At 36.3% G+C, this 26,525-nt stretch overlaps 2 protein-coding genes across 2 annotated transcripts; one reads left to right on the forward strand and one right to left on the reverse strand.

Annotated features, from left to right (window-relative positions):
* Positions 1-9,156, reverse strand: LOC126810665 (beta-1,4-galactosyltransferase 7-like). Its single transcript, XM_050535844.2, has 5 exons — positions 9,137-9,156; positions 6,772-6,997; positions 5,814-5,897; positions 4,059-4,160; positions 1-1,010 (listed from the first exon to the last, which is right to left on the reverse strand). Exons 1-5 carry the CDS (start codon positions 9,154-9,156, stop codon positions 789-791), a joined length of 654 nt encoding a protein of 217 aa, XP_050391801.1. The 3' UTR covers positions 1-788.
* LOC126810774 (uncharacterized) lies at positions 8,622-26,344 on the forward strand. Its single transcript, XM_050536029.2, has 3 exons — positions 8,622-8,749; positions 21,622-22,576; positions 23,494-26,344. Exons 2-3 carry the CDS (start codon positions 21,622-21,624, stop codon positions 24,648-24,650), a joined length of 2,112 nt encoding a protein of 703 aa, XP_050391986.2. The 5' UTR covers positions 8,622-8,749; the 3' UTR covers positions 24,651-26,344.
* Positions 26,345-26,525: the final 181 nt, after the last annotated feature.

The raw sequence follows: 26,525 nt of genomic DNA on the forward strand, positions 1-26,525 counted from the left end.
GTTGAATTTCAGGTCTACAAATCCTTATCTGAGATGAATCCACCCATCCATTCAATCGATATAGGTGATACAAATTGTTAGTTTCTAACTAATTTACTCAAATCTGTGAATTTATAACTGATTTACTGAAAAATTGTTAGTTTTAACTAATTAAATGAAAACTGAACATTTGTAAACCTGACGCTTTTCCATGTGTATATACACTATATATATAATACTGATATAATGGATTTGAAAGCAAGTCTAAGCTTATATAAATTCATATCCCTGGCTACATTTAAACTAGACAGGTCTTTTGTTAATTCTAAACAATTGTTACAACATTCTAAACAGTAGTCTCGTAATTAACATGGAACACAGTAAATTCAGAAAACCTTTTCTTAAGTGTAGTGAGTTATCACTGTTTAAAGCTGCCGATCATTTGAGGGATTTTGAAACAACAATATTGTGAACGTCGAATCTCAAAAGGGAATATCATCAATCTAAAAATAGTTAATTCTGATTAGCTACAAAATAGCTACAAGATAAACAAACCAGCACCACCTATATAAGTGTCGGATGGAATTGTTTGATGGGGCCTTTTTAAATACAATTGAATCCAAGTCGAAAAATTATATATACCATTGATATTTTCTTTTCTTAATCAAACAGTAAATAATAAATCTGAGTAGATTTCAGGGTGGATTAGCCGTGAAAAATTAATTATTGTCTACAAAAGGCAAATGATGATCAGCTTTAAATCAAGATAAATGATACAAGATATAATTGCAAGCTTTAATAACATCTTTTCATTTTTTCTTAATTTTGTTTTTGTTTGCTTGACTTTCTTTTAATTTTAGATAAACCTCATGATCTTCTTTCATAAGACACCATGGGGTAAAGTCTAAATCACATTTTAACTTGACATTTATAACTGTTACATAGCCATCATCAATAGTTAATTCATGTTTACTATCCACTGTATAATCAACAGAATTCACTCCTGTTATTTTATCTAATCGTCTTGTTTTCTGAAATAAAGATTAGAGTAATATAAGTTGAAGAAATGAATGTGACTTTAAGGGGTTGGCATAAATGTGTATTGAAATAAATGTGACCTGAAGTGGTTTGTCAAAAATGTGTACTGAAGTTAATGATTAGGAGGGGTTTGACATACAAGTTTATTGAAACAGATGTGTATTGAAACTGATGTGACTGAAGGAGGTTGGCATAGATGTGTATTAAATTAATTTTAACCACTGTATTGTCTGTCCTAACATCATGATGACTAGATATGGCTTTTTTTATATTCATACACCAGTGGCGTGCTGGGGCCTCCATAGTAGGGTAGACAGACCAAACTTATGGCACTTATTGGGGGCAGGGATATTTGGTTCTTTGGCACATACTAGAATCGAAGAGTAGATGAAAAGGCTGCAGCTGTCCGGGTAATATTTTCCTTGTAGCAGACTGCATGGCATTGCCCTTATTCATTAGGCTGGTTGGCGTAGAAAAGAGATTAAACCTCATTCCATTTGATTTCATTTCTAAACCTGAACTGTTAATCAGATAATTTCAGATTTATTTCATTCCAATCAATGAAATGGCGATTGAGGACAGACGAAAATATCAATTCAAACGAAAGCTAGGTCATTCCTTCAATCTAGTTTACTGTTAATTAAAAGTAGAAACAAGCAATTAACCAACTCAATAAATGTGATTGTTGCTAAAATAAACATTTTATTGTTCTTTTTAACAAGACAATTTGTATTATTTTACGTAGTAATTTCGTGTAATTTTACATACAGTTAAAACAAGACAACAGATGTTTGTTTGATACCCTATTCCAAACAAATGGAAATGAAATAAAATGTGATTTACTGGTAATGTCCTACTGTTCTGAAATCTACTGGGCTAATGAATACGGGCATACGCAATACACTCTGCTATGAGGGAAATGAAATGAAATATCTTGCCCGGACATCGCGCTTCTTTAACATTCACATAATGACTGGTCGCTATTCTTTGCCCGTCCTCCTTTGTGCACCCCGTGGCATTTTGGAGCCTCATAAGTAGGGTTGGCATACCAAACTCAGGGCACTTATTGGAGCGGGGAGGGACTTACCCTTAGCAGAAAATGCTCATCTTCAAACGCCTACACCAAGTTTGAACATTCTACCTCAATTAGAAGAAGAGTTATTATGTTCTCGGCCAATCAATTTGCGTATCGTTTTGCTTACTCTGAGCAGAAAATACTCATTAGCGAACTTAGTCAAGGTATTGATGTAGTGAAACTATACACCAAGTTTCATCACTCTCACTCAGTTATTGTGTCCCAAAGCATCAACCAATCAAATCGCTTATCTCTGCTTACCCCAAGCAGAAAATATTCGTCTTCGCACTCCATCAAGGTATTCACATAATAAACACATACACCAAGTTTGAACATTCTACCTCAAATAGAAGCAGAGTTATTGTGTCCCAAAAAGTGTGACGGACAGACAGACAAACTCATTTTAATAGTCCACAGCTTTCTTCAAAAGGCGGGGGGACAACAAAGAAAAATCAATTGATTTTAATTATTATGGAAATATATACCACACTGTGAAATCTAATCTGGAAGCCATCAGTGAAAATCAGCGCCAGGTTAAGCTAGCTTAAAATTTCACAAGGGCAATTGCGTCAACAGTAAAAAAAAACAAAAACAGGCATATTCTGGTCATTGTTTGTCTTGCACAAATGCAATATGTATGTCGGTAGGGTTAATAGATAGATTTATTTGGCACAACATAATAAATCAATTCATAAATTATTATTTAGAACTAATTTGGGGACCACTTTAACACTAGGGCTCCTGTCTGCACCCTGGTCAGCCCCACCACTTAGTATGTAGAAATTTTTGCCCAACGCCCACACATTTAGATCCAGGGCCAGTTGTTTTCAGTGGTGGATCATCAGATAAGTTTTAACTGGTTTCCTGTTCCACTGAGGTTGAGAGCCAACAAGCAAGGAGGATTGATCAGTGATGCATGTACATACATTGAGCGTGATTGGTTTTTAGTTTCGCTGGATCTGTTTGGAACAAGGGAAGGGCAGCAGGAAGAGGGGGGGGGGGCAATCTTGTCAGTGGGGCAATGGAAATATGATGACATTGACGTGGGCATTTCCATGATTATTTGCAGTAATTCTTTCGAATTTCGAGGGCACTTTTTCAGAAGAGAGGGCAGTTTTATGGAAGGAGGATTGATCAGTGATGCATGTACATACATTGAGCGTGATTGGTTTTTAGTTTCGCTGGATCTGTTTGGAACAAGGGAAGGGCAGCAGGAAGAGGGGGGGGGGCAATCTTGTCAGTGGTGCAATGGAAATATGATGACATTGACATTTCCATGATTATTTGCAGTAATTCTTTCGAATTTCGAGGGCACTTTTTCAGAAGAGAGGGCAGTTTTATGGAAGGGAGGGCACATAGCGACACATATATCCCAATACTCTGGTAGGAAATCTCATTGGATTCAAGAGTTATCAACCATTTCAGTTTTCTTTGTTTTAGTCTACCCTGCCTAAACGCCTCTATCATACACTATTTAAATATCAAGCAGTTAATCTTTGTTGATTAGTTTGTTTTTTTTACAGGTGTTACGTTTGACAAAAATGCCGCTTGACTTGTGGAACTACCTAGATTGTATATAAAATTTTCAGATGCTGAAGCATTTTTTTCTTGTAAAAATATTATTCTATTAACTACAAATACAAAGGTGATACAAAAGAAGAATATCAGTTTGTCAGCTCTGTGAACTGCAAAATAGCATAATACAAATAGCCCCAGAAAGAGTATACAAATCTTGCATTGTGCATGACACCTGTTACAAATGGAGTGACAATTTGGACCAGGATTCCAAAGCTGAAGCTATAACAACATACAATAAATAAATGAAATGAAATGGGGTTTAACGTCAACGTCCTACTGTTCTGCTCCAATAGAATTTTTGTTTTAGTTTTTCAAAGTGTATCCAAACTTCTATGAGAATAAGTACCTATTAATGAATTGAAAGCAGAATAATAAACTACTTCTTTACCTCTTTTTGATCAAAGAATCTACTTTTATCTCTGGTTCGACGTCTGTCATGTACATGTTTAAATGTCTGATTACCTGTTGTTATTCCAACTGGTCGTGTGATCTGAAAAAAACAAGTGGTTGCCATGCAAGATTCGCCTAAATTTTGCAAGAGATAAAAAAAAAGTTATTTTCCTACAATAAGGGGTCATAATCCATGATGTTACTGGCTGACATGCTTCAAAATCAAAAGGAACTGAGAAATTTGGGATATAAACATACAGCATATTTCAAGTTACATCAAAATCATCATTAGAATGTAACGGTGATATATTTGAAAGGTTTTTAAAATTAGACAAAAATTGTGACCTATTAAGCAGTGATTATCAATCATTGTGCCACTGCACAAGATCTTCCTAATTGTGCCGCAAAATTTTGAACAGCACACAAAGAAAATGTGAAAAACCAGGTGATCCTAACTGAGTATCTGGTGTCTACTGATAAGTTCATAGCTGCTTTTTTCTTCACTTAGTTTGAGTCATTCTATAATCTATGACTAGTCTCCATCTATGGTTGTATGCTGTTTGACATACCATATTTATATATTTTGCAAAATTCAGATATTTTGCATTTATATTTAGCCAGGTGTGCCAATATTTTTTCATGTGTTCCAAGGTGTGCCGTGCCATGGTAAAAAAAAGGTTGAGGACTACTCCCTCTAGACTGACCACAAGCAAAAAATGTGATTTTTTTTTCGTACAATCAGTGTCCATAATCCAGACAGTTATTCCAAGATCTGTGGTTTATAATAATCACAAATTTCAAGTTTCATCAAAATTGGATAATTATTGTGACCTTTAGTGACCACAAGCTTAAATGGTGATTTTTCATACAATCAGGGGCCATATCAAAAGGAACCGAGATGTTTGGGACATAAACCTATATTTCAAGTTTTGTCAAAATCGGATAAAAATTGTGACCTGTAGAGTGTAGATGTTGAGCGCAGATTACCCTCCTTAGACAGATTACTCCCGTGCATGCGCGAATCTCCGTCTAATCTGCGCGCGCGAAGTGAACTTTGTCCGGACTAAAATGGATTACCGCGATGACAATCCGCCTAATCTTACTCGGTATTCACTATGGATCAGTGGGTTAGTATTAGTCATTTTAATGATTACATTTTAATGAATTTTGTGACCCTCAGTTAACTGGTCGAGCAAATCGGAGCAAATCGATACGGAAAGAAAAGTATCACCGCATTTGACTACCAGAAAAGAAGCAGTAGAAGGGCTTTTGAGTTATAAAGCAGTTTCCATCGAGAGGTCTACATGACATACTTTGTTCACCTACATACGGGCCTCTAAGACTTCGTTACTAAAGTAACTACGATCGGTCAAACGATTATTACACTACAGCAAATATTTTTGACATTCAGTCACAAGCTAATTATGCAGTGATTTTGAAAATTATTTCACTACAAAGACCACAGGAGGCAGGTCATATATAATATAATATATAATTGTGTCTGACACATTACAATATCTCTAAAAACATCAGGGGGTAATCAGCGCAAAGTTGGCAATCTGTGCACCAGCTTCATAAGCGCAGATTGCAATCTGCGCCTAACATACACAAACAAAATGTGACCGGATGCTGAATTTTTATTTTATTGTTAGTTCATCAATACTGGAAGGGTAACATATACAACAACTGAACAACAGTATATTTAATGGAATTTATAGTTATAATACTAGTATATAATTCTGTATTAACAAACCATAATGCCAAGTTTCTTCATACGAACAAAAAACTCATCATCTTCAAGACCCCAACCCCAATATTTATTAGATAAACCATTTAACTAGGGAATAAAGGAAAATCATTAGGCTATTATACATACAAATATAACCAATATCTTTAATTAAATGATGAATATAAAATTACTTAGTGAGATTATGGATATTATCAGTAGCCTACCATCAAACTGTTCTTAGTGTCACGTTTACCTTACAATAACTGATACCTGACAGCAGCAAGATATACATATATGCAACACTGTAATAATAACTTATTTAATAAGGTATAATGAATATTCATAGTAGAATCAGTTTCTGTTATGTCGTCTGTATACCTGAACCCAAACTTCCTCAGACTTTACATTTGCACTTATATCTAGGCATCTCTAAAGGTGAACAGTGTAAAATATCAAGTCAACTGATATCTACAACAATCACAATCTAAAGGAGTTTCAACATGCATTATTTCCAACATATTTGTTAAGATGAAGTCTGTAGCGAGGTGGACATAATTCATAACATAAAGGGGCTTCATCTTTTTTGCGTTACCTCTCGGTCAAATTAATTAGTAATTTGGGTTGATCCAATCTGTTACTTCTACTAGAATTATGGGCCAAGATCTGTACGATTAATAATTTGTTTTAAAAATTATTTTAAAAATTAAGTAATCTCGATTTCATTTTTGGCTTACTGTATCAACAGTGGGGCACAAATTAGGAAATATTTTAACACTGTCACCCGCTGTATCAATATGTATAGATAAATTTTCAATGAAGAGAATTTGTAATCCCACAATCAATTTAACATATAAAATTCAATGAAGTTGAATATTTGTTTTTTATTCCCAATTTCAGAGAGGGTTAGACCTTTTAGACATTCTACTCTTTAATACGATTTATCAGAAATCTCTTCTTTAAATCTACTGTTTATGATACTAACCTTTTCAAAATCACTGCCTTTCACTAATAGAATGCCACCAACAAACTTTTTGTAATGATATAAGGGATGTAACTCGGGTGCTGCAACATGAAAAGCTCCATTTTCAGGATAACTATAGCTCAGTGCTGGATTTAAAGGAAGAAGGTCAACATCATGCATAGCTATATAATCACATTGTGATTTACTTTCTAAAAAACCTATGTTGATCAAGGAAGCTCGATTAAATCTAAAAAAGAGAAAAAAATAATTTTGTCCAATTCGTCTAAAAAACTTTTTTCTGCTGAACATTATATGGGGGGGGGGGGGGAGGTATTGGACCGGCCATGGAGCCTGGAATGGGCTGGTATAATAGACTTTCTTGGCTAGGTTTGGGCCGGAATTCGGAATCCTGCAATGGGGATTCTGAATTTCATTCGAAAATATCATCGGATTCACCCAACACTGTCGCCCGCAAATTAACTAATTATTAAGTCACCTGCACCTTGTTTGTGGGGATACGCCAGAAACGTCTGCCGATGGTTCGTTACTCCAAAATAAATTCAATTTTAAGGCCTCAGCAAAATTTGATGATAGCTGGTCTTGAAGATACAATGATAATACGTTAATTAATAATATGACGATATGGTAATTTCACTGGTTGATGGTTGTAAATTATTTGCATGTCAGGGTTTTGGCCTAAATTAATCGATTTATCAGATATATTGTTTGACAGAGATTATAATCAGATATGCCACCAAATCGCATATTTGGAGTTCATTTTTCAAAATTTTCATGGGGGTAGCCCCCAGACCCCCCATCCGGGCTCTGAGGTCAGTAAAAGGGGCCGCTCCGATACGGGGGCCCGGGCTGGTTCCCGGCCCCAACCCGCCCCTGTTTTCTAGCGACAGCCATTCACAGTATAAAAGTGAAATACATTTCGTAACTATCCATTAAAACGATCTAAGCAGCTTACATAAATGGTTCAGGTCGAGTACTTTTAGATGAAAATTTTTGAGTATGAAATGAGTAGGTATCTGTAACTGCTCATGAATAATAACACGGAAGAGAAATAACTTAGGCAGATTTTGTTACCTTACTGTGGATAGAAAAATGCAAACCAAATTACATCACCAAAATGTATCCATAATTTTGGCGGATCCATTAAGAAAATCACAATACCAATGTAACGGCTTAGATTTATTTTATTTTATTTTATTTTATTTGGAGGTATTTGCACAGAACTTTATTTCACAAGGATATTTGTCCGTATTTGGTCTGATTATTTTTAATTATTGTTTTTTCTTATTTTAGTTTATTTTATTTTATTCGGTACTTTTCGGTACGTGCGCGCTGTATCATAAGGTCTGTCAATGAGTCAACTGGCGTGGTTTCGAATCCCCGGTTATACGTGACAAGGAGTAGGGTTGCCTGTCCAACCTGGTGGGTTTTCTCCGAGTCCTCCGGTTTCCTGCCACTGCTAAAGAACCCTACGCACAAGCGAATTATTGAAATAAAATTAAACCATATGTTAGTCCCGAAATGACCCAGTCTATGTCGAGTGGACGTTAAACCCCATTATAATCTCTCTCTCTCACTCTCTCTCTCTCTCTTTCTCTCTCTTTTAGTATAGAGGAACTTGTATGCGATTAAACTGGCTTCATTTACTTTAATAATTAAGTAATACTTCTATTTTAATAAATTACGGGTTATATAATAAACATGTTTTATTTCTAAGAGTATACTAATATAAATTGTGTTTCTAAATCTAACACCTGTTGAAATATCTTTATAGTCGCGTGTAGATATTGATGTTGTATCATAAAAATGCTCACGCGTGAGTTTCAGTTCCATCGACCGGTAAAACCCGTCATAATTCTGATTACAACTGTTTCAACCATCAAGTCATTGCTGATGCGGCAGTTTGGTTCCTTTGTATAGAGACTAAATACATCTTGATCAACTCCACTTTCATATTTTCTGGATTTTCTTATAATACCAGGTAAATACATTTAAATATACAGTTCGATGAGTTCTGAGAGTTCGATTATGAAAATACACATTAGAGAATAATTGCTGTACGAGATTTTGTTTGTGATGGTGCCTCAAATATCTAAAAATAGATGTTTAATGTAAGAGAGAGAGAGAGAGAGAGAGAGAGAGAGAGAGATTTATGGACTAACACATGGTTCAATTTTATTTGAATAATTTGCTTGTCTTTAGTGGTGAGAGGGGGTTTAACGTCCACTCGACACACACTATGTCATTTATGGATTAAAACATGGTTTAATTTTATTTCAATAATTCGCTTGCGCGTAAGGGGCCTTTGTCAGTGGGGGGAAACCAGAGGACCCGGAGAAAACTCATGAGGCTGGGCAGACGACCCTACTCCCTGTCACATACAACCATGGAATCGAAACTCCGCCAATTGATACAATGACAGACCGTATGGCCTGCTAACATCCATAAAGACTTCCACGTGGACGTTGGTCGTGTCAGGTCAATGCCAAGGCCGCCCATCTGTGGGTAATTATATGATAAGGATGTTTTAATCAATTTCATGTATGGAAGGTGTTAATTGGACATTTTTCTACATAATCCTCAATTATGTAACAGCTCCCGTAGTCCTTGATATGAAAACGAGATGTTTGTGGACTAAAATTCCCCTTTATTGAACATTTGTTTATGAAACATCGATATCAAAATTCTAACGACAATTCATATGTTTATTCCATATAAAACTAAAAGTTGAAGTCATGCTATGCTACTTGCATGAAATACTCTGTTTAAAGTTGTTATTAAGTCTTTAACTTTACACCATCCAAATTCTTTAACATACATTGAAAACAAATTATTTGCCAATTTAAATCAACATTGATGTTCTGATCTTACCAGGAAAACATGAGCTTTTGATATCCATTATTTAAAACAAAATAAACATTTTGCCATTGGTACACGAATGGTGTACCATAATGCCTTTCAGCGCCATTTGTAACAAGGAACTCGAAGAAGGGTGCTAGACATATTCAAGAAGTCACGTCAAACGGTGACGTCATATTCTTTTCTGAGGAGCATGCGCAATAAATACTATCGGTGTAGATTGAAATAACCAAACGCTAGAGACTTCCAATCGATTGAGACATCTGGCGTATTTCGTCGAACTTTGGATCTTAAGCTTTGGATCGTCCATATCCAGCAGACATTTCCGATAGTATGCAAAGGGGACCTAGGATAACTTAAGACGTGTGGATAAAAATGTTAATAACAAAACCTACTCTTTCATACCGAGTTCTTTGGTAATTTGGAAAATGGCAGATCACCAACTCTATATCACAAACTAATGTAAAAAAACTGGCTTATATTAATACGTGCTAACAAGTGTCACTACTTGAACTTGCGCGACTTATTAATATTTCAATAGATCATTATACCCCCGTCAAACTGGGGTGGCGTCCCTGCTGCGACGCTCCGTCGACGGAAAATGGCCACAGAGCGCGTCAAGATCTATATAAGCGCGGTAAAAGCGTGGTGGAAACGCCACATATCGTGCTGTGGTCTCCATGGTCGTGAATGATCGCCTAGTCACCGCGTTTGTTTTAAGCATGTTCAAAATAAAACCAAGGCTCTACGATCTAACTTGGAAAGTTGTAATGCCTCCGTCACACCTGGTGGCGTCCTTACTGCGCTGCAGCGACCAAACGGCGACCAGAAAATGCACAAGGTCGACGGCAAACGTGAACACAACGTACGAAAATGTCCCAAAATATTAAAAACTTAAAAAAAAAAAACGTTTTCACATCTTTCGAGGGCAGATCGCAGAACCTTGGCGTTTGTTTTGAACATGCTCAAAAAAACGCCGTGACTCGACGATCATTTTCAATCATCGAGGCCACAGCGCGATATCTGGCGTTTCCACCACGCTGTTACCACACTTACGGTCAATATTCCGTCGCCGTAGCAGCACTATCACTACAAAGGGTAAATGATGTAGAACAATGGACCAGATGATCGAGTGTACGGATATATAGATTACCTGACAATCAACATGAAAGTTTTACTGAATCAATAAATAAATCTTTAGATGTTTTTGATCAAATTGGTGTTCAAATGCCCCCCGAACACATTGATATTGCGCATCGTCTTGGTCCATTTAAAGTCGGAAAATGCCGAGGAATAATTGTTAAATTCATGTCTCGAAAGGACAAACTTAACGTTATAAAAAAATAGACGAAACCTGAAGGGATCCAACATTACTATCCGAGAGAACCTTACGCGTATAATCTCTCAGCTGTTGCACAAAACCTTAAATTCACCACTCGTATCTCAAACCTGGTCTATAGAAGGTGTTATTTACGCAAAATTGGGCAATGAAAAGATAATCAAAGTTTATCAATACACGAATTTTGAAAAAATCCTCGATGTTAAAAATGTCGGTTTCAAGAATAAATCACACACTGTACCCAAATCAATCCAGTTTGAGGGTAATGCGGATCTCACTCAAACAAAGACAAGTGGTATGGACGAATCTTATTATCATGACTCGACTGCATCACAGTCTAAAATCGAGCCCAAGAACAAATCAAACTCTGTTTTTGAGAGTACGCCACGTCAAGCAGGTCAACAGTCAACTAATCTAACCAGTTACTGCAGTCCCTTTGCAACAACCACTACTACAAGAGTCCAACTTACCTAAAAACCTATATCCTAAAATGGATTTATAAAATATCGTATTTCATTCCGTGATAATATGTTGTCTTATATTGTATTTTCCTTTTGTAGTTCCATTTAGCGCAACAGCAGCAAGTGCGTCCAAAATCATCAGAAAACACTATACTGATCTCCAAGAAAATCACCGCTGATGGTCTTCCTTGGGTGGTGCTTCTGGTATTCTGGTATTATTGTTTCTGAAGAAAAAAGAAAATAAATTTGAGGCTCTCGGGAGAGAGCCACATTAGTGTGTTTCCTACTACGGATTGGATTTTCTAAAAAAATCGTGTTTGTTCCACATCACCGGGTTAGGGCTAGGGATTCTTATATCTAATTGATTTTATTTACTAACGGATAGGATAGGATAGGTCTTATTTAATCTAATTTACTGTGCACTAGGATGTCGTTCAGATTTTTATTTTTAGAATATGCAATTATAAGTTTCTGTGTGAATATTTTCGGGTGATTTTCTTGGAGATCAGTATAGTGTTTTCTGATGATTTTGGATGCACTTGCTGCTGTTGCGCTAAATGGAACTACAAAAGGAGCTATTGCGCTAGCCGTATGAATATTCAAACCTATTGTCAATCCAGAATTTTTCTCTTGTTAGCCTAAACGTTTTAATTACTTCTGAAGTTTCAAAGTCGCTCTTGGTCTTTTCTATTTGCGTGACAATGAGATCAGAAATGTCATGATTCGGTTGGTTGAAATGAATTGAGACAGGTTTGTCTTTTTTGGTGACTATGTCTGACCGGTGGCCGTTAATTCTTTCCCTAAGTGCATTTTGAGTCTCCCCTACGTATTGCTTGTCACATTTTCTGCATGAAATTAGATAAATTATGTTTGAACTACTGCATGAAAGTTGGTCTAATATTAGGAATTTTGTGCCAGATGTTTTGTTATGGAAATGGTCGGATATGTTTAAGATTTTGCATGTTTGACATCTTGGATGGCCACAAATTTTGGTTTTAACTGCTGATTGTATATTATTTGTTTCTTTGGCGGCAAGCTCAGCGAGAGTGTTGTTTTTTATACGTCGTAGATAGCGTTTGGAGTATCCCCTTTCCCTTAGTTTGCTAAATTCTAATGTACATGCTGACTCAAAGTCGGTCTTCTGAGTACATATCCTATGAAAACGGAGAATCTGAGATTTTATGATGCCAGGAATGTATGTTTTGGGTGAAAGGAGCTTTTGAACAATAATTGATGTGTGTCGGTTACTTTGAAAAATATTTTAGTTTCCAATTGGCCTGTGATTTTTGGTGTTGCTACTTTTAAATACGGTAGTATCAAGGAATTCTATGCTGTTATGGTTTACATTTGCGGTTCATTTGACAGATGGATGATGATTGTTGAAAAACGTCCACAATTCATCTAGTGTGTACGTCCAGACTATGAAAACGTCATCTAAAAACCGCCCATAGCAATCTGGTTTTAATGGACAGAGTGGCAGAACTTCCCTTTCCCACTCCGCCATGAAGAGATTTGCATAACTCGGGGCAAATCGTTTTCCATTCGCAGTTCCGGAAGACTGAAGGTATACTTGGTCGTTAAAAGCGAAGTCATTCCTCCTCAGACAAATGTCGAGTAGTTTGAGGATTTCTTCGTCCGGCCTGGATGCTTGCGGGTTTCTAAGAAATGCTTTCCTAATTGCTTCAATACCTGTGTTATTATCAATGTTCGTGTACATGCTTTGTACGTCGATGGATATTAAAATGGTGTGTTCGGGGACTCTTAACTGTTTGATTTTCTGAATGAAATCGTTAGTGTCTTTAAGGTAGGATGGGTGTTGGTATGCTAGGGGTAATAAGAAATGGTCTATATATTGTGATACGTTGTATGATTCGCTGCCACAGTCTGATATTGTTGGGCGTCCCTTGAGTATTTTATTAGGTATAAACCATTCTGTTTCTGGATTTTTATGTATTTTTGGTAGTGTATAGAGATGTCTTTGTCGGCAGTCAGATTTAGCAGATAGATAATCATATTGTTTTGCTGTTATGTATTCCTTATCCTGCAATTCATATAAGATGTTGTTTATTAAAGTTGCGGTGTCCTTAAAGATGGGTTGGTCTAATTTAGTGTAATGTATAGGATTACTTAATTGTTTTTCTGCCTCTGAGATATAGTCTGCGCGATTCATTATGACACAACACGAGCCTTTGTCGCTTTTCTTAATTATTATGTTTTTGTTTTTTTTAAGGGTGTTTAATGCCGTTTTAGTTGCTCGGTTGAGATTTGGTTTTTGTGATTGTGGTTGAATGGATGATATTTATATATTCGACGAAAGTTTTTAGGATGGCTGGTGATAATGACTTTTTAGGTGGTTTCCATGTGGATTTTGCTGTGAATAATTTTTTACCTCTGCCGGGTTTGTTCCTAAAAAAATAAGTCAACGAAAGTGTTCTTTGGAAGCGATCGGTTGCCTGGGTGATGGGGTCTATGGATGTTATTGTGGGGGTTGGGATGAATTTAAGGCCTTTATCAAGAATGTTCATTTTTAGGGGGTTGAGAAGTCAGTCGCTCAAATTGACAACTGTCTGTCCTAAAGACGGCTTCTCATTCCTTTTCCCTAATCCTAGTTTAAATTCCTCATCCAGCAGTTGATGATCTCTCTGGCCGTGTCTGGGCTCCAGTGGATTGCGTCGTTACCTTTCAGTTCTATTTTGCCCTTGAAGGTTGGTAATGTGGTGGCGTTTGGTGAAGGTGCAGTGGAGATCAGTTGGTTGTAGCTGGTGATGTTTTGGTAGGCGATCGGATTTTCTTGTCGGAGTCGGGAAGAAGTGGGGATCTGTGTGGCGAAGAGCTTGGTTGTTGGGAAAGCTGCTCTGGTCACCTTGAGTAGATCTAGCATCTGCTCGTGTATCCTTAGTCCACTTTTCTCCCTGTTGTTGAGCCCGACGTATATCACTAATTCTTCTGGTGCAGGACCCATGTAGTTCTGGAGTATCTGTTTGATGTGGTTGATCTTGGCTCCAGAATAGCTATGGATCTCCCAGTCCCCGAGGAAGGATGCAATCCTAGCCAGGTTAGAGGATCCAATAACCAGGGTCTTTGCCATGACGGGTGGTAGGAACCATAAATCCTTCTCGTCTTTACCTTTGTAGCTGTGAGGTCTGTTTAGGGATAGGTTGGGTGATCGCCTACATCTGGTGGAAGATCTGGTGGCGATTCTAGGGTTAGGAATGATGGGCGATCTAGGGGACAGACAGTCGACATGCGCGTTTAGTGGCGATATAGATCCCGAGGAAGTAGGTGAGCCAGACACAACCCGGGGCGAACTGGTTGATCTAGCTGCACGCTTCGAGGGAGTGTTAATGCAAGTGCCTTCTTCAGGGGATAATTTTCTCTTGTTGGGTGTGTATCGTTTTGGTGTGTCCCGGAGAAGGTTGTGTGTAATGTGCATGGGTGATGGGGGAGGGGGCGTGACAGTTTTAGAGACCGTGGACAGTAGGCGGTGGAACTCTGTCTTCACACTATCCTGAAGTCGCTTGCCGTAGGACTTCTTGGCTCATGCTAGGGCGTGGCTAGAGTACTCTTGTACAGCATCTTTGGTAAAGTGACGTGACTTCAAGTACTCCAGTTTCTCCGCTAGCACGGCTCGGTAGTGTGTCGACAGGGATGAGGCGACGTCCTTGGCCCATTTCAAGTTCAATGCCTCAATGGTAGTGGCTATGGTAAGCACCCGAACCTCGATAAACTACTAGAAGGTTTTATTTGTACCGTGCGGTAAGGACGGCCAGCCCTCGATAAACTACTCGAAAGTTTTATTACTCAACAAATACCTTCTCAAAGTATGTAATAAAATCTAATCGGGTGAAAAGTCCACGTCCCCACCATGGGGTATAAGTGCCTTTAAAGTCAATCTTGATTCATTTTATCATAATGTTGTGATTATCTTTGTTTTAATTCAAACTTATATCTTGCTAAGATCCAATAAAAGAAGTGCAGGAGGACCGCACCGCAAACAGTAATCAACACGGAATTCATAAGACAAACATGCGGACAGAACACGTATGTTGTTCGATCCCTTTTCAAGTCATCTTTTTAAAAGCTTGGGTCGCCACCGTCAAAGATTGTCCCTTAAAATCTAATATTGGCATTTAATCAATTATTTAGTTATACTACTCGATTAAAAATGTGACAGTATTGGTTCTTTAATCAGGTTCAGATGACAAGACTAGTTTCAGCTTCTATTAATACTTTTATTCTGCTTCTAATATATTATGTACAAACATCGTAATGTTAAAGACACCCAGGACTAAATTACATTAGTTGGCCGTTGTCCGGTCTTAACTCCATGACCTGCGTGGCCTGGAGTTAACTACCAGACGTCGCCTAGCCTCCGCCTGCCCTCCTGTCCTGCCTGGACCTCTCTGCCTATTTGTTTCTTAATCTGGGTTTATAAACCTTTCCACACACAAAGGAATCTCATTAGGCATCTGCTATAATGTATCATGTTTCATATCAGTTAAAGTTCAGTATAGTTTATCAGACAAAGAAGTAAGATAAGACATGCCATCAACAAGTTAAAGTTACATAAGTTACAAAATGCTACCAAGATCTATAGTGGTCGGCAGGTAGATTTGATATTCAAATTACTTTCACATGTCAAGATGGCAGGGGGCATAACATGTCATTTTGTAACATACCTTCCCTTTTTTTCAATAAAGTTATGAATTATATGAAATAACTTATTTTAAGACAGTTACAAACTTAAATATAAATGGAGTCGAGAATAACTACCCTAATTAAAATATAAACAAAAATACGAAAAATTACAATATACTGATTAAAAGTTAAATAAACAAAAATAAAAATTTAAATGGCAAAGAATAAAACACTGGTTGAAAATATACTAGAATGTTCATACATTATGTCGCAGATAATTTTAATGTTCACACACCCGAGTTCTTGGAATCGCATATAACGCACACTATTCTGTTTTGCACACACGCGAGTTACTGAAATCACATCTATATAAATTATTTTCATAACACACGCGAATATATAATATATATCATTATAATGGTCACACGCGCAATGTAGAAATTATATCCATTTTCTTCTTCCGTACATCGTCGTTGTGGTCAACTGTAGGGAGATACAAATTCATTTTTTTCTTCTTCCTTTATTCCGTCGTCTTCTTCTTGTATAAGTTTTCCGTAATAGCAAGGGGTCAGTGTTTTCCGTTAGTCTTATCTCTTCCATACCACCTGGCCGGAACGGTGCGTTATGACATGTGCTATGAAGAGTATTATAATTGTCGCCCGTGCCCAAGTTTTATCATCTGTTTATCATATCATGGAGTGAACTTAATTAATAGTTAATCAAATTAGCAAGTGGAACAGACTTAAATTAGCTATCTAACGATATTTACATTATTATTTATATGGATAGAATTGAAATTAGGATGCCATATTGTTTTATCTCAAGATAAAGAATAATGAATGATCTGAACACATTTTACCAATCTTCAATAAGATATTTTGAAAGAAGTTATCAAAATTAATAACGGTTTATCTCTATAATTTTTTTAAACACAACACAAAACAAGACAATATGTTCGCTCCTAATTCTGAGCACGACCCTCTCCTGGGGTTAAACCAATCCCACCTGACTGGGGTTTCACATAAACCTTTTCCCGTAACATATCGGGACCTCCCAATCTATATTATTGGGGTATCACAAAATAAAAATAATAAAAAAAATCTCTCCCGTACATATCGGGTCATCCCATTAACATTTGGGGTACTACGTTAAACACGAATAAAATCTTTCCCGTAAATATCGGGCCATCCCATTAACACTTGGGGTAATATACACGTATAGACAAAACAAATAAAAAACCTTAGAGATAAACGCGGTAATACTGTGTGAATGTTATTGGGTTAAATTTCAAATTACGATACTGTTAACCCAATTCTAGTTAAACAATCACAAAACATTTTACTTTTCGATATTAACCTATTAATACTAATTTTAAATGCCAAAATATGTGTTCAAAACAAACAATTATAATTTATAATCTTTTAAAAACAACATGACCCATTGTAAAACAACCAATATATATACAATTTTGTTTTAGTCATTTTCCTACAAATAGTTAAGGACTGTTCCACTACTAGCTTGAACGTTATATTAAATTAAGTAACTACACCATGATATTTAATAAAGCGTGATGATAAACTGCTGATTTCCCAGTTAAATTATAATACATTATAGCACAATGTCATTATTAACCGGCCATGGTAGGATTAGAAAAAGACTTACCCGTGTAGACTAATATCTGTGGCCTGTGGTCTTCTAGTGGTGGACTTCAAACATTGCTCTGGTCAGCGGCGCCAATTAATATGTGACAGTATTGGTTCTTTAATCAGGTTCAGATGACAAGACTAGTTTCAGCTTCTATTAATACTTTTATTCTGCTTCTAATATATTATGTACAAACATCGTAATGTTAAAGACACCCAGGACTAAATTACATTAGTTGGCCGTTGTCCGGTCTTAACTCCATGACCTGCGTGGCCTGGAGTTAACTACCAGACGTCGCCTAGCCTCCGCCTGCCCTCCTGTCCTGCCTGGACCTCTCTGCCTATTTGTTTCTTAATCTGGGTTTATAAACCTTTCCACACACAAAGGAATCTCATTAGGCATCTGCTATAATGTATCATGTTTCATATCAGTTAAAGTTCAGTATAGTTTATCAGACAAAGAAGTAAGATAAGACATGCCATCAACAAGTTAAAGTTACATAAGTTACAAAATGCTACCAAGATCTATAGTGGTCGGCAGGTAGATTTGATATTCAAATTACTTTCACATGTCAAGATGGCAGGGGGCATAACATGTCATTTTGTAACAAAAAGTAAAATTACCGACCGGACAGTCGGGTCGCCACCGTCAAAGATTGTCCGTTAAAATCTAATATTGGCATTTAATCAATTATTGAGTTATACTACTCGATTAAAAAGTAAAATTACCGACCGGACAGTCGCCCTTTAAAGAGTAATGCTCGAATACTTATTCAACAAGTAAATATTTGTTTCATACTGGTTATAGTTGTTGTGGTTTTATTTAAATGTGACCATTAATTATTTCCTTAACGAACTATCACAATACACAAAGGCGCATGTTTAGACTGACTGCTTAGTACATTTATATAACATATTAAATGTACAAAATTTTTTTTTACGACGCAAGCAAAAGTAACTTTACTTCCACTAATACATCCTAAAATATGCTGACAGAGAAAGAATTCTTGTCCATAGTCAACGATTATCTTCGTTAATATAGGTTATCGAATAAATTCGTATTATTTTTAACAAAATTGTGTTTTAACCTACAGCTTTAGTATTGGTAATGTTTTAAATGTTAGGATGTATCTTATTGAAAATTCATAACGATGAGTTTTCTAACATATTTCCGGCTATGGTTCAACTAGTAAATGCAGGAAGACAGCACCACACAATATGAAAACCATATAGGACACGTGCCGTTAATTGTGAAGGTTATCGATTAACTTATTTGTTATCATCTTGATTTGATATTGATTCTAGAAAGTTTACATTTAATCTTTGCTATAACCTTACCGCTACACCAATGGTCACGCTGTATAAATGTATTTATCTTATGTTCATACTAATGTATATATGTATAAATGTTACTATTTTGAAGTAATTGTAGTTATTTTACATATCATCTACATGTATTATTTTCCTATGAGTGTTTTTTATAGTTGTCTTCTATTAAATATTAGCTCATTTAAAGTGAGGATCATACTTTATATTTTAAACTCAAACACTGTGTGTAATTTAAATATCCTACATTATGTTAAACAAATTTATACGTATTTGCTACATGACAACTCAAAAACCGAAAAATATTATTATAAAATTCATATTCTAAAGTTTCTGGAATATTTTATTACGCTTAGTGCTTTAATATCATTATACCACCTTCTCTTGACTCAAGGTATTCACCCTAATCCAGGTCCATTTAACCTTCACAATCAAGATAAATTGTCTATTTGTCAACTTAATATTAGACGCGTGATGCACAAAGTAGATTTTTTAGAAAGTTTTCTATCTGATTTCCATATAATATGTCTCACAGAAACACATCTAGATAATAGCGTCCATGACAGCGAAGTACAATTCGATGATGCCTATAGAATTTTTAGAAATGGTCGGATTAATCATGGGGGTGGGGTTATTATTTATATACACAATGACATTTTATGCGAACGTTTTTACTCTCTAGGGAGCTACGGTGGCTAGGTGGTTAAGACGCTGGCTCGCTAGCCAGGAGGTCGGGTGTTCGATCCCTGCATTGGCCGAGAAAGTACATCCAGATTTTCCGACGTGGTTTCCCATTGTCAGTGGTGCAGAACGGAGGGCCTGACAAGGACAGCTGTCTAGTCCTTCGGATGAGTTGAAAAACCGAGGTCCCGTGTATATATTAGAATACACGTAAAAGATCCCCTGGCAGTTGGAATTCGATATGAGAGTAGGCGATAGTGCCGCTGCCCGGGCAAAATTTCCCTCATAGCACACTGTATGGCGTATGCCCGTCTTCATTAGCCCAGTATAGGAGCAGAACAGTAGGACGTTAAACCCCATTTCATTTCATTTCATTTCATTTTTACTCTCTAGAGTTTCATTCTGATATCATTTGGTTAAAACTTACTATAAATTCTGATATTATGTTAATTTGCCTTACTTATAGACCAATTGAATCCCCTGTTAATCACTGGACCTTCTTAGACGAATCAATTGAAAAAGCTTTCGATATATCTTTAAATATCATAATTGTTAGGTGATCTTAATTCCAATTATTTTAACCCCCGTGTTTATGTACACACACTCTGTGCTATGCATAATCTTAATAATACTATTACAAAACCTATCAGGATATCTGAAATTTCAAGTACATTATTAGATCCTATAATTATCTCTAATGGTATTAATTATATTACGGTAGATACTCTGGAAGTTCCTATCAATATTTCGGATGACTTTGCTACTTTTATTCATCTTGATATTCATACCTATCATCATAAAAGTTTTCGACCTAAAATATATTGATATAAATGCGCAAATTTTCGCCAGTTGAATCATGATATATCTAATATTGATTGGGAAGATGTATGGAATGTAGATGATGCTATAGATAAAATAACCGACAAGTTTACATCAAAACTAGACGAATTGATAGAACAATATATCCCTTCAAAGATAATTACTGTAAGAAGTAAAGACAAACCTTGGTTTACTCCCGAGATTAAACAACATATACGTATAAGAGATAGGCTTAGGAAGAAAGCATTGAAATCTAAACGAACAGACCATCTATCTGCCTACAAAAGACATAGCAATAAAGTTAATAACATGAAACACTATGCTAAAAAAGAATATTACAGATCAATTAATGAAAATATAAAAACAATTAAAGACAAACTCCCAGCGAGAATATTGGAATACCCTCAAAAGTTTTATCAAACAATCTCACCGAAGTAATATACCATCTCTTCAGTCCCCATCAAATGTTAGTATTACAGATTCTAAAGATAAAGCAGATATACTTAATACTTATTTAAGTTCTATTTCTACTATAAATGATATGGTACAACTTCCAGAATTTCCGCCTCAATGTAATAATACATGTCCGCCAATCAATATAACCACTAATATAATAAAATCACTTATTAAAAAATTGAACACTTCGAAAGCAAATGGACCTGGTAATATTAATAATCTATTTTTAAAATCAACTTGCCAAAGTATATGTCTCCCACTTAGTAAGATATTTAATTTGATAGTAAGTAAGCGTGCGTTTCCGAGCATTTGGAAATTAGCTCAAGTAATTCCTCTGCACAAAAAAGGTAACCGAACAGAATTAAAAAATTATAGGCCAATTTCTCTGCTTAACAGTGTTTCAAAACTATTCGAACGAATTATCTATCAACATATTTTAGACTTTTTATTAAATAATAATTTAATATATAAATTTCAGTCGGGATTTCTACCCGGCTTATCCACATCACACCAACTTATTGAGATGTATAATCATATATGTACCGCGTTAGACAACAAACAAATTACAGCAAACACATTGCTGGTGCTGTGAAAACTCAATTTCATATTTGTCAATATTTTGTTATTTCAGATGATGCCATCTTGGTCCAACTCATTGTGTGCTTTCATCTCTTGGACACTTACATCATTTTTGTGTCACTGGACAGCAAAACGATTTCTTAAAGCGTGGCACCTAGTTATACAGAGTCACACATTAATATCTTCATCAATGTTAACCTTAATACAATGTTTAACATGTATCGTTTTGGTGGATGTGACATCAACCATTGGTATGGAGAATTCCTCTAAACAGACCTCCTGTGTAAAGATTGTTGCACACATTCTGGCAACATTTTGCACCAATTACAGTATGACGTTCATGAATGCAGCTTCAACGTTCACGATTAAATTGTTAGAACCAATCACATCCGCTGTTGCACAAAGTCTGTTCCAGAAAATTTCGATAGCGCCGAATTCTCTGATAAGTCTACCAATTATTGTTTACGGGGCGTTGTTGTTTACCGGGGGTCCTATGGGAGACATTAAAATATCTCCTGGAACTTTGTTAGCCTTCATGTCCAACATAATTCTAGCAGCAAGAAACATAGCCATTTCAACGGAGCAGAAATCGAATTCTGTGAGTCGTATAAGGAAATCGAAAGCGATTCTTGTCTTCGTTTTCTTCGCGATTACTTTGTTAATTGCAACAGGCAACGCCGAAAGTAAGGGGACGCTTTCTAAAGGAACAACTTTAATGGTGCTTCTGGTAATTGGGTCAGGAATTTTCCATGTCACGTATTCGTATATCAGTACCAATATTGTATTAAAGACTATGACGGTGTTTAATCATTCTATTTTAAATATCTGTAAGAGACTGTTGGTTGTGGTACTGTTATATGCTGTAGGAAGTCGGCGAGCTTCTGGCACTAACTTGCTGGGCTTTGTCATCTGTTCCGTGGGACTTGCACTTCATGTTCTTGGGAAATATACCACAACTGTCCCCACAACTGTCCCCGATATCAGCTTCATGTCAAGTATCACAAAAGGTAAGGGTTTTATTCCATACGGGTAAATGATGGATTAATATTTTTGGGAATTTTGAGACGAATTATTGCCAGAAACATTGTATTGTCTTGGTCTGATGAGTTATTTCAATGTATGATGGAATACGCTCTATGTGATTAATGTTTCACTAACGAATTTAAGTAAAATGTTTTGAAACTAAAATGAAATGAATTGTTAAGTAGCGTGTATTTTCTATCAGCATACGCTATTCACTTTGCTATAACGCTACGACCCTTTACCATTACGATTTTCAACTGTCCTTAACACACAAGACTTAAGGGTTTCGTTATCTCCGAACTACTACATGCTTTAACCTGCCCACAGAGGGAGATACCCAGACTCAACAAAAGCCCAAGGGATGTTTTCGGCTTACACAGGACCTCGTCGTTAGTAAGTCATTGCCATGCTCACCAAGCCACCATAGTTCCAGTATTAGCCACTGTTGACAGTTGAATACAAAGTCGGCTATATCTCAACACAGGCTTCGTCTATTGGCCCAAACCAAGGGCGACAGTGGTTATGCAGTAGATTTCACTTCTGAAATCCTTGTACAAACTATCGTCCATGTTAGTGCCTGTGTCGTGCTCGAGTTAGGTTTGCTTACTACTACTAGTTTTAAACAATGTGTTGCTTGCATCTTTCATGATTTAAGAACTGTTTCGCTAAAATGGGTATTTTGTATTTTGGAATGTTCTGCATTGTTGGATATTTTCAAGCGTATGATTACGCAGCATCCATGGGGGAGGAGAGGTTACCCTTAGGTTGATAAATGCTTGAAATTTCGATAATTATATGAGTCAAATTATTAATTTCGTATTTTGTCTTTCCACTGTAGTCGCGGTCATACTGATAAGGAATACAATTAATTTGTTATCTTATTTTTTTTATATTTCTATAGGTAGTAGGAAGACTATGGTATACATCATGATACCTTTGATGATATTTGGCTCCACAGCTATTGTTTCATCTCACTTAAATGGCGAAGGGCACGGTGAAATATATGCAAAGCCCTTATTCAACAATACGCTCTATGATTCATATTCGCCCTATTTGACAACAAGAGATGAAATAATAGAGGAGGCACAGAGAATACATCATGAACTTTTTACCGAGTTGTTGAAGCCTTATAAAAATGTAATGCTTCTTGATATTGCCTTACATGAAAATAAAGGAGATCCGGCTATTACCATTGGTGAAATGATATTAGTACAAAAATTAAATAAAACATTAGTTTATTACTGTGATAAACAAATGTGTGAACGAAACAATTTTGTACAGGCATCGTCGATTGTTAAAAAGTATACTCGTCAAAATCTCGTAATCCTATTACATGGCGGAGGAAATCTCGTAGGGTGGGTTATTCATGATCATCTCAGAGAGAAAATATTTAATGTGTTTCGGGGATTTAATTTCATATTGTTTCCACAGAGTATCTTTATGTCTGGTGGAGAAAATCACCTCCGGTATTGCGAAAATTTGTACAAAGGAGAATCTAATTTAACCATGATTCTTAGAGACAGACACTCTTTAGCACTTGCTCAAACACATTTTACTGGACAACCAAAACTTATCATGGCACCAGACATGGCTTTTCAAATTGGTCCGGTTCGGCGATTTTTAAAACCTTTTTATGACATTTTATGGATTCACAGAACAGACAGGGAGAAGCTTGAGGATGAACTACCAAAACTGCCGACTGATATGACAATCCGAATAGATGATTGGGTATTTTGGCCAACACCTCATAGTAATATGAACATGGAAAACGCTTATCTTATAGTCAATAATGGACTGATATTCTTACAGAGGGGGAGAGTAGTTATTACCGATCGTCTTCATGGTCATATCTTAAGTACTTTATTGGATATTCCCCACGTGATTATAAATAACAAGTGGAATAAAGTCAGTAATTATCATAATACTTGGACAAAAAGTTTGAAAAATACGCGCGTTGCTAATAACGCGTCTCATGCTATTGATCTGGCTAGACAACTTTTAATAGAATATTCTCATGTTTTGCCGGAAAAGGTTCCTTTCATGTCAGTTAATGTTTAGAGATGCATTATGTAACAGATACATCTGACTATTGCGGGGTTTTATTTTGGCCTCAAATTTCATATAAACTGTTATTGAGACATGTATTCACAATGTATGCAATGACAAACCTATAACCAATTCTCTAGATCATCAAATGATTTGAACAGATTGAAATAGGAGTGTCATAGTTCAATGATTTACAGTAGGACGTTAAACCCCATTTCATTTCATTTTATTTTTAATGATTTAGAATCGCGGTAGAGTCTCGATTAACCAGTAACGTTGCCACACAATTATTTTAAGCTGCCCCGGTTGTGCGTGACATGGAGAAGGGTTTCCTGTTAGTCCCGAAATGACCAAGTTTGTGTCGAGTGGACGTTACCCCCTCTCTCTCTTTTAGGTTATTTCGGGACTAAAATATGGTTCAGTTGTATTCCAATAACCCGCTTGCGCGTAGGGTGTTTAGCTGAGGGGGTAACAGGAGGACCCTTGCTACGTACAAGCTGGTAATCTTAACCACGCTGTCGCAATTGGTATGTTAATTTGCTATGTATAATTGTGGCATGGTTTATTTCTGTGAATTAGGGTACATAATAAATTTGGTACATGGCTAAAGGGAATATTTATTTCTTTTAGAAACATTTATTAAGAGTTTTACAGGTTTTAGTTAATAAAGTTTAATTTTTTTAAAATCCCCATATATCGAACTATATATAAGATTACGGTTTAAATTAAAGTTTGTCGTAATTTTTTTTTTCATTGAAATTGACTGCATAGTGTATGACAGGTTGATTTCGGCTCATGTCATAATGTTCAGGTTCGATGAATATTGAGAAATGATTTTGGAGAAATGTTTTGCAAGATTTGCATTTGGAGATTTGTATTTGTAAATTTGTTGTTCGAGATTTGATTTTCATTGGATGTCTAAGATGAAATGCAAATGTAGATTATTTTTTTTTTGATTTACTAAAATAAATTTTATCTTTATATTAAAATACAATTAAATTAAACAAAAATACATTTTACGAAACTGATATGACAAATGTCTGATTTGTGAAACCGATATTGATTTTAAAACACAAATGTTTATTTTAGTGTACAAATTTCGAAATACGACAACAAATGAAGAAATGAGAATTAAGGACTATGAATTAAGAAATAAGGATTGGATAAAGAGCTGTTTGGTCTTCCATATATCTGTTGATAGCTAACAGCCCGACCAAATGTGTTATGTACTCAAAGCCATTAAAAACGCAATGCCTAATTCGTGAAATATTTCTGGTAAACGTTTTCTTGGGCTTTCCTATCTAATGGCAAATAGGTGAAACTTGTGATGGGTCTCTTTTTGTGTTGTTCTGGGTTTGAACCCAATATCAGTTCTCGGTAATGCTGGATTAGGGGGCTTCACGGATAGTCGTCGCCAGATACTTTAATATCCATCCATCGACCATTGTTCGCCTCAGACAACGCTTCCACGCCACTGGAAGAGTTGCCGATCGACCCCGACCTGGAGCGCCACCTGTAACAACCGCTGCTCAAGATCGCCACATCCGACTACAGCAGCTGCGCAACAGCTTTTGAGGGAGTGTGTCTATTCTTCCAGTTCAATCAAATCTATCCCAAGTACAGCAACATTGATAGCTCTTCGCTTAATCTGGAGTCTTCGCTAAAACTTTGGACAGTGATTTAAGGTATTAAAAAGTAATAAAAACGGTGTAAGTCTTGTTCATCTTCATTCAGTATTGTTTACATTATATTCGTGTTGATAGCCTCGTTTGTCACGCAGTTAGTTTTTCTGCAATATTCTGCTATGCGCTGGTTAATTGGGCATAATGCAATCGTGAGTCATGACGTAACGTTATGTAAACATATTTGGTCCGATTTGAGGCTTTG

Source organism: Patella vulgata, chromosome 2 (assembly GCF_932274485.2).
Source record: "Patella vulgata chromosome 2, xgPatVulg1.2, whole genome shotgun sequence".
NCBI classification, from domain to species: Eukaryota; Metazoa; Mollusca; class Gastropoda; family Patellidae; genus Patella; species Patella vulgata.

Bases quoted from the DNA above. Each gene is read 5' to 3' on its own strand.
- LOC126810665 (XM_050535844.2), bottom strand. From the start codon at position 9,156: ATGGTTGTATGTGACAGGGA. The intron at 6,998-9,136 runs GTAGGGTCGTCT...TCTCTTTTTTAG, and splicing joins ATGGTTGTATGTGACAGGGA to ATTTAATCGAGCTTCCTTGA. The intron at 1,011-4,058 runs GTAAAGAAGTAG...TCTTTATTTCAG, and splicing joins GATTCTTTGATCAAAAAGAG to AAAACAAGACGATTAGATAA.
- LOC126810774 (XM_050536029.2), top strand. From the start codon at position 21,622: ATGATGCCATCTTGGTCCAACTCATTGTGTGCTTTCATCTCTTGGACA. The intron at 22,577-23,493 runs GTAAGGGTTTTA...ATATTTCTATAG, and splicing joins CATGTCAAGTATCACAAAAG to GTAGTAGGAAGACTATGGTA.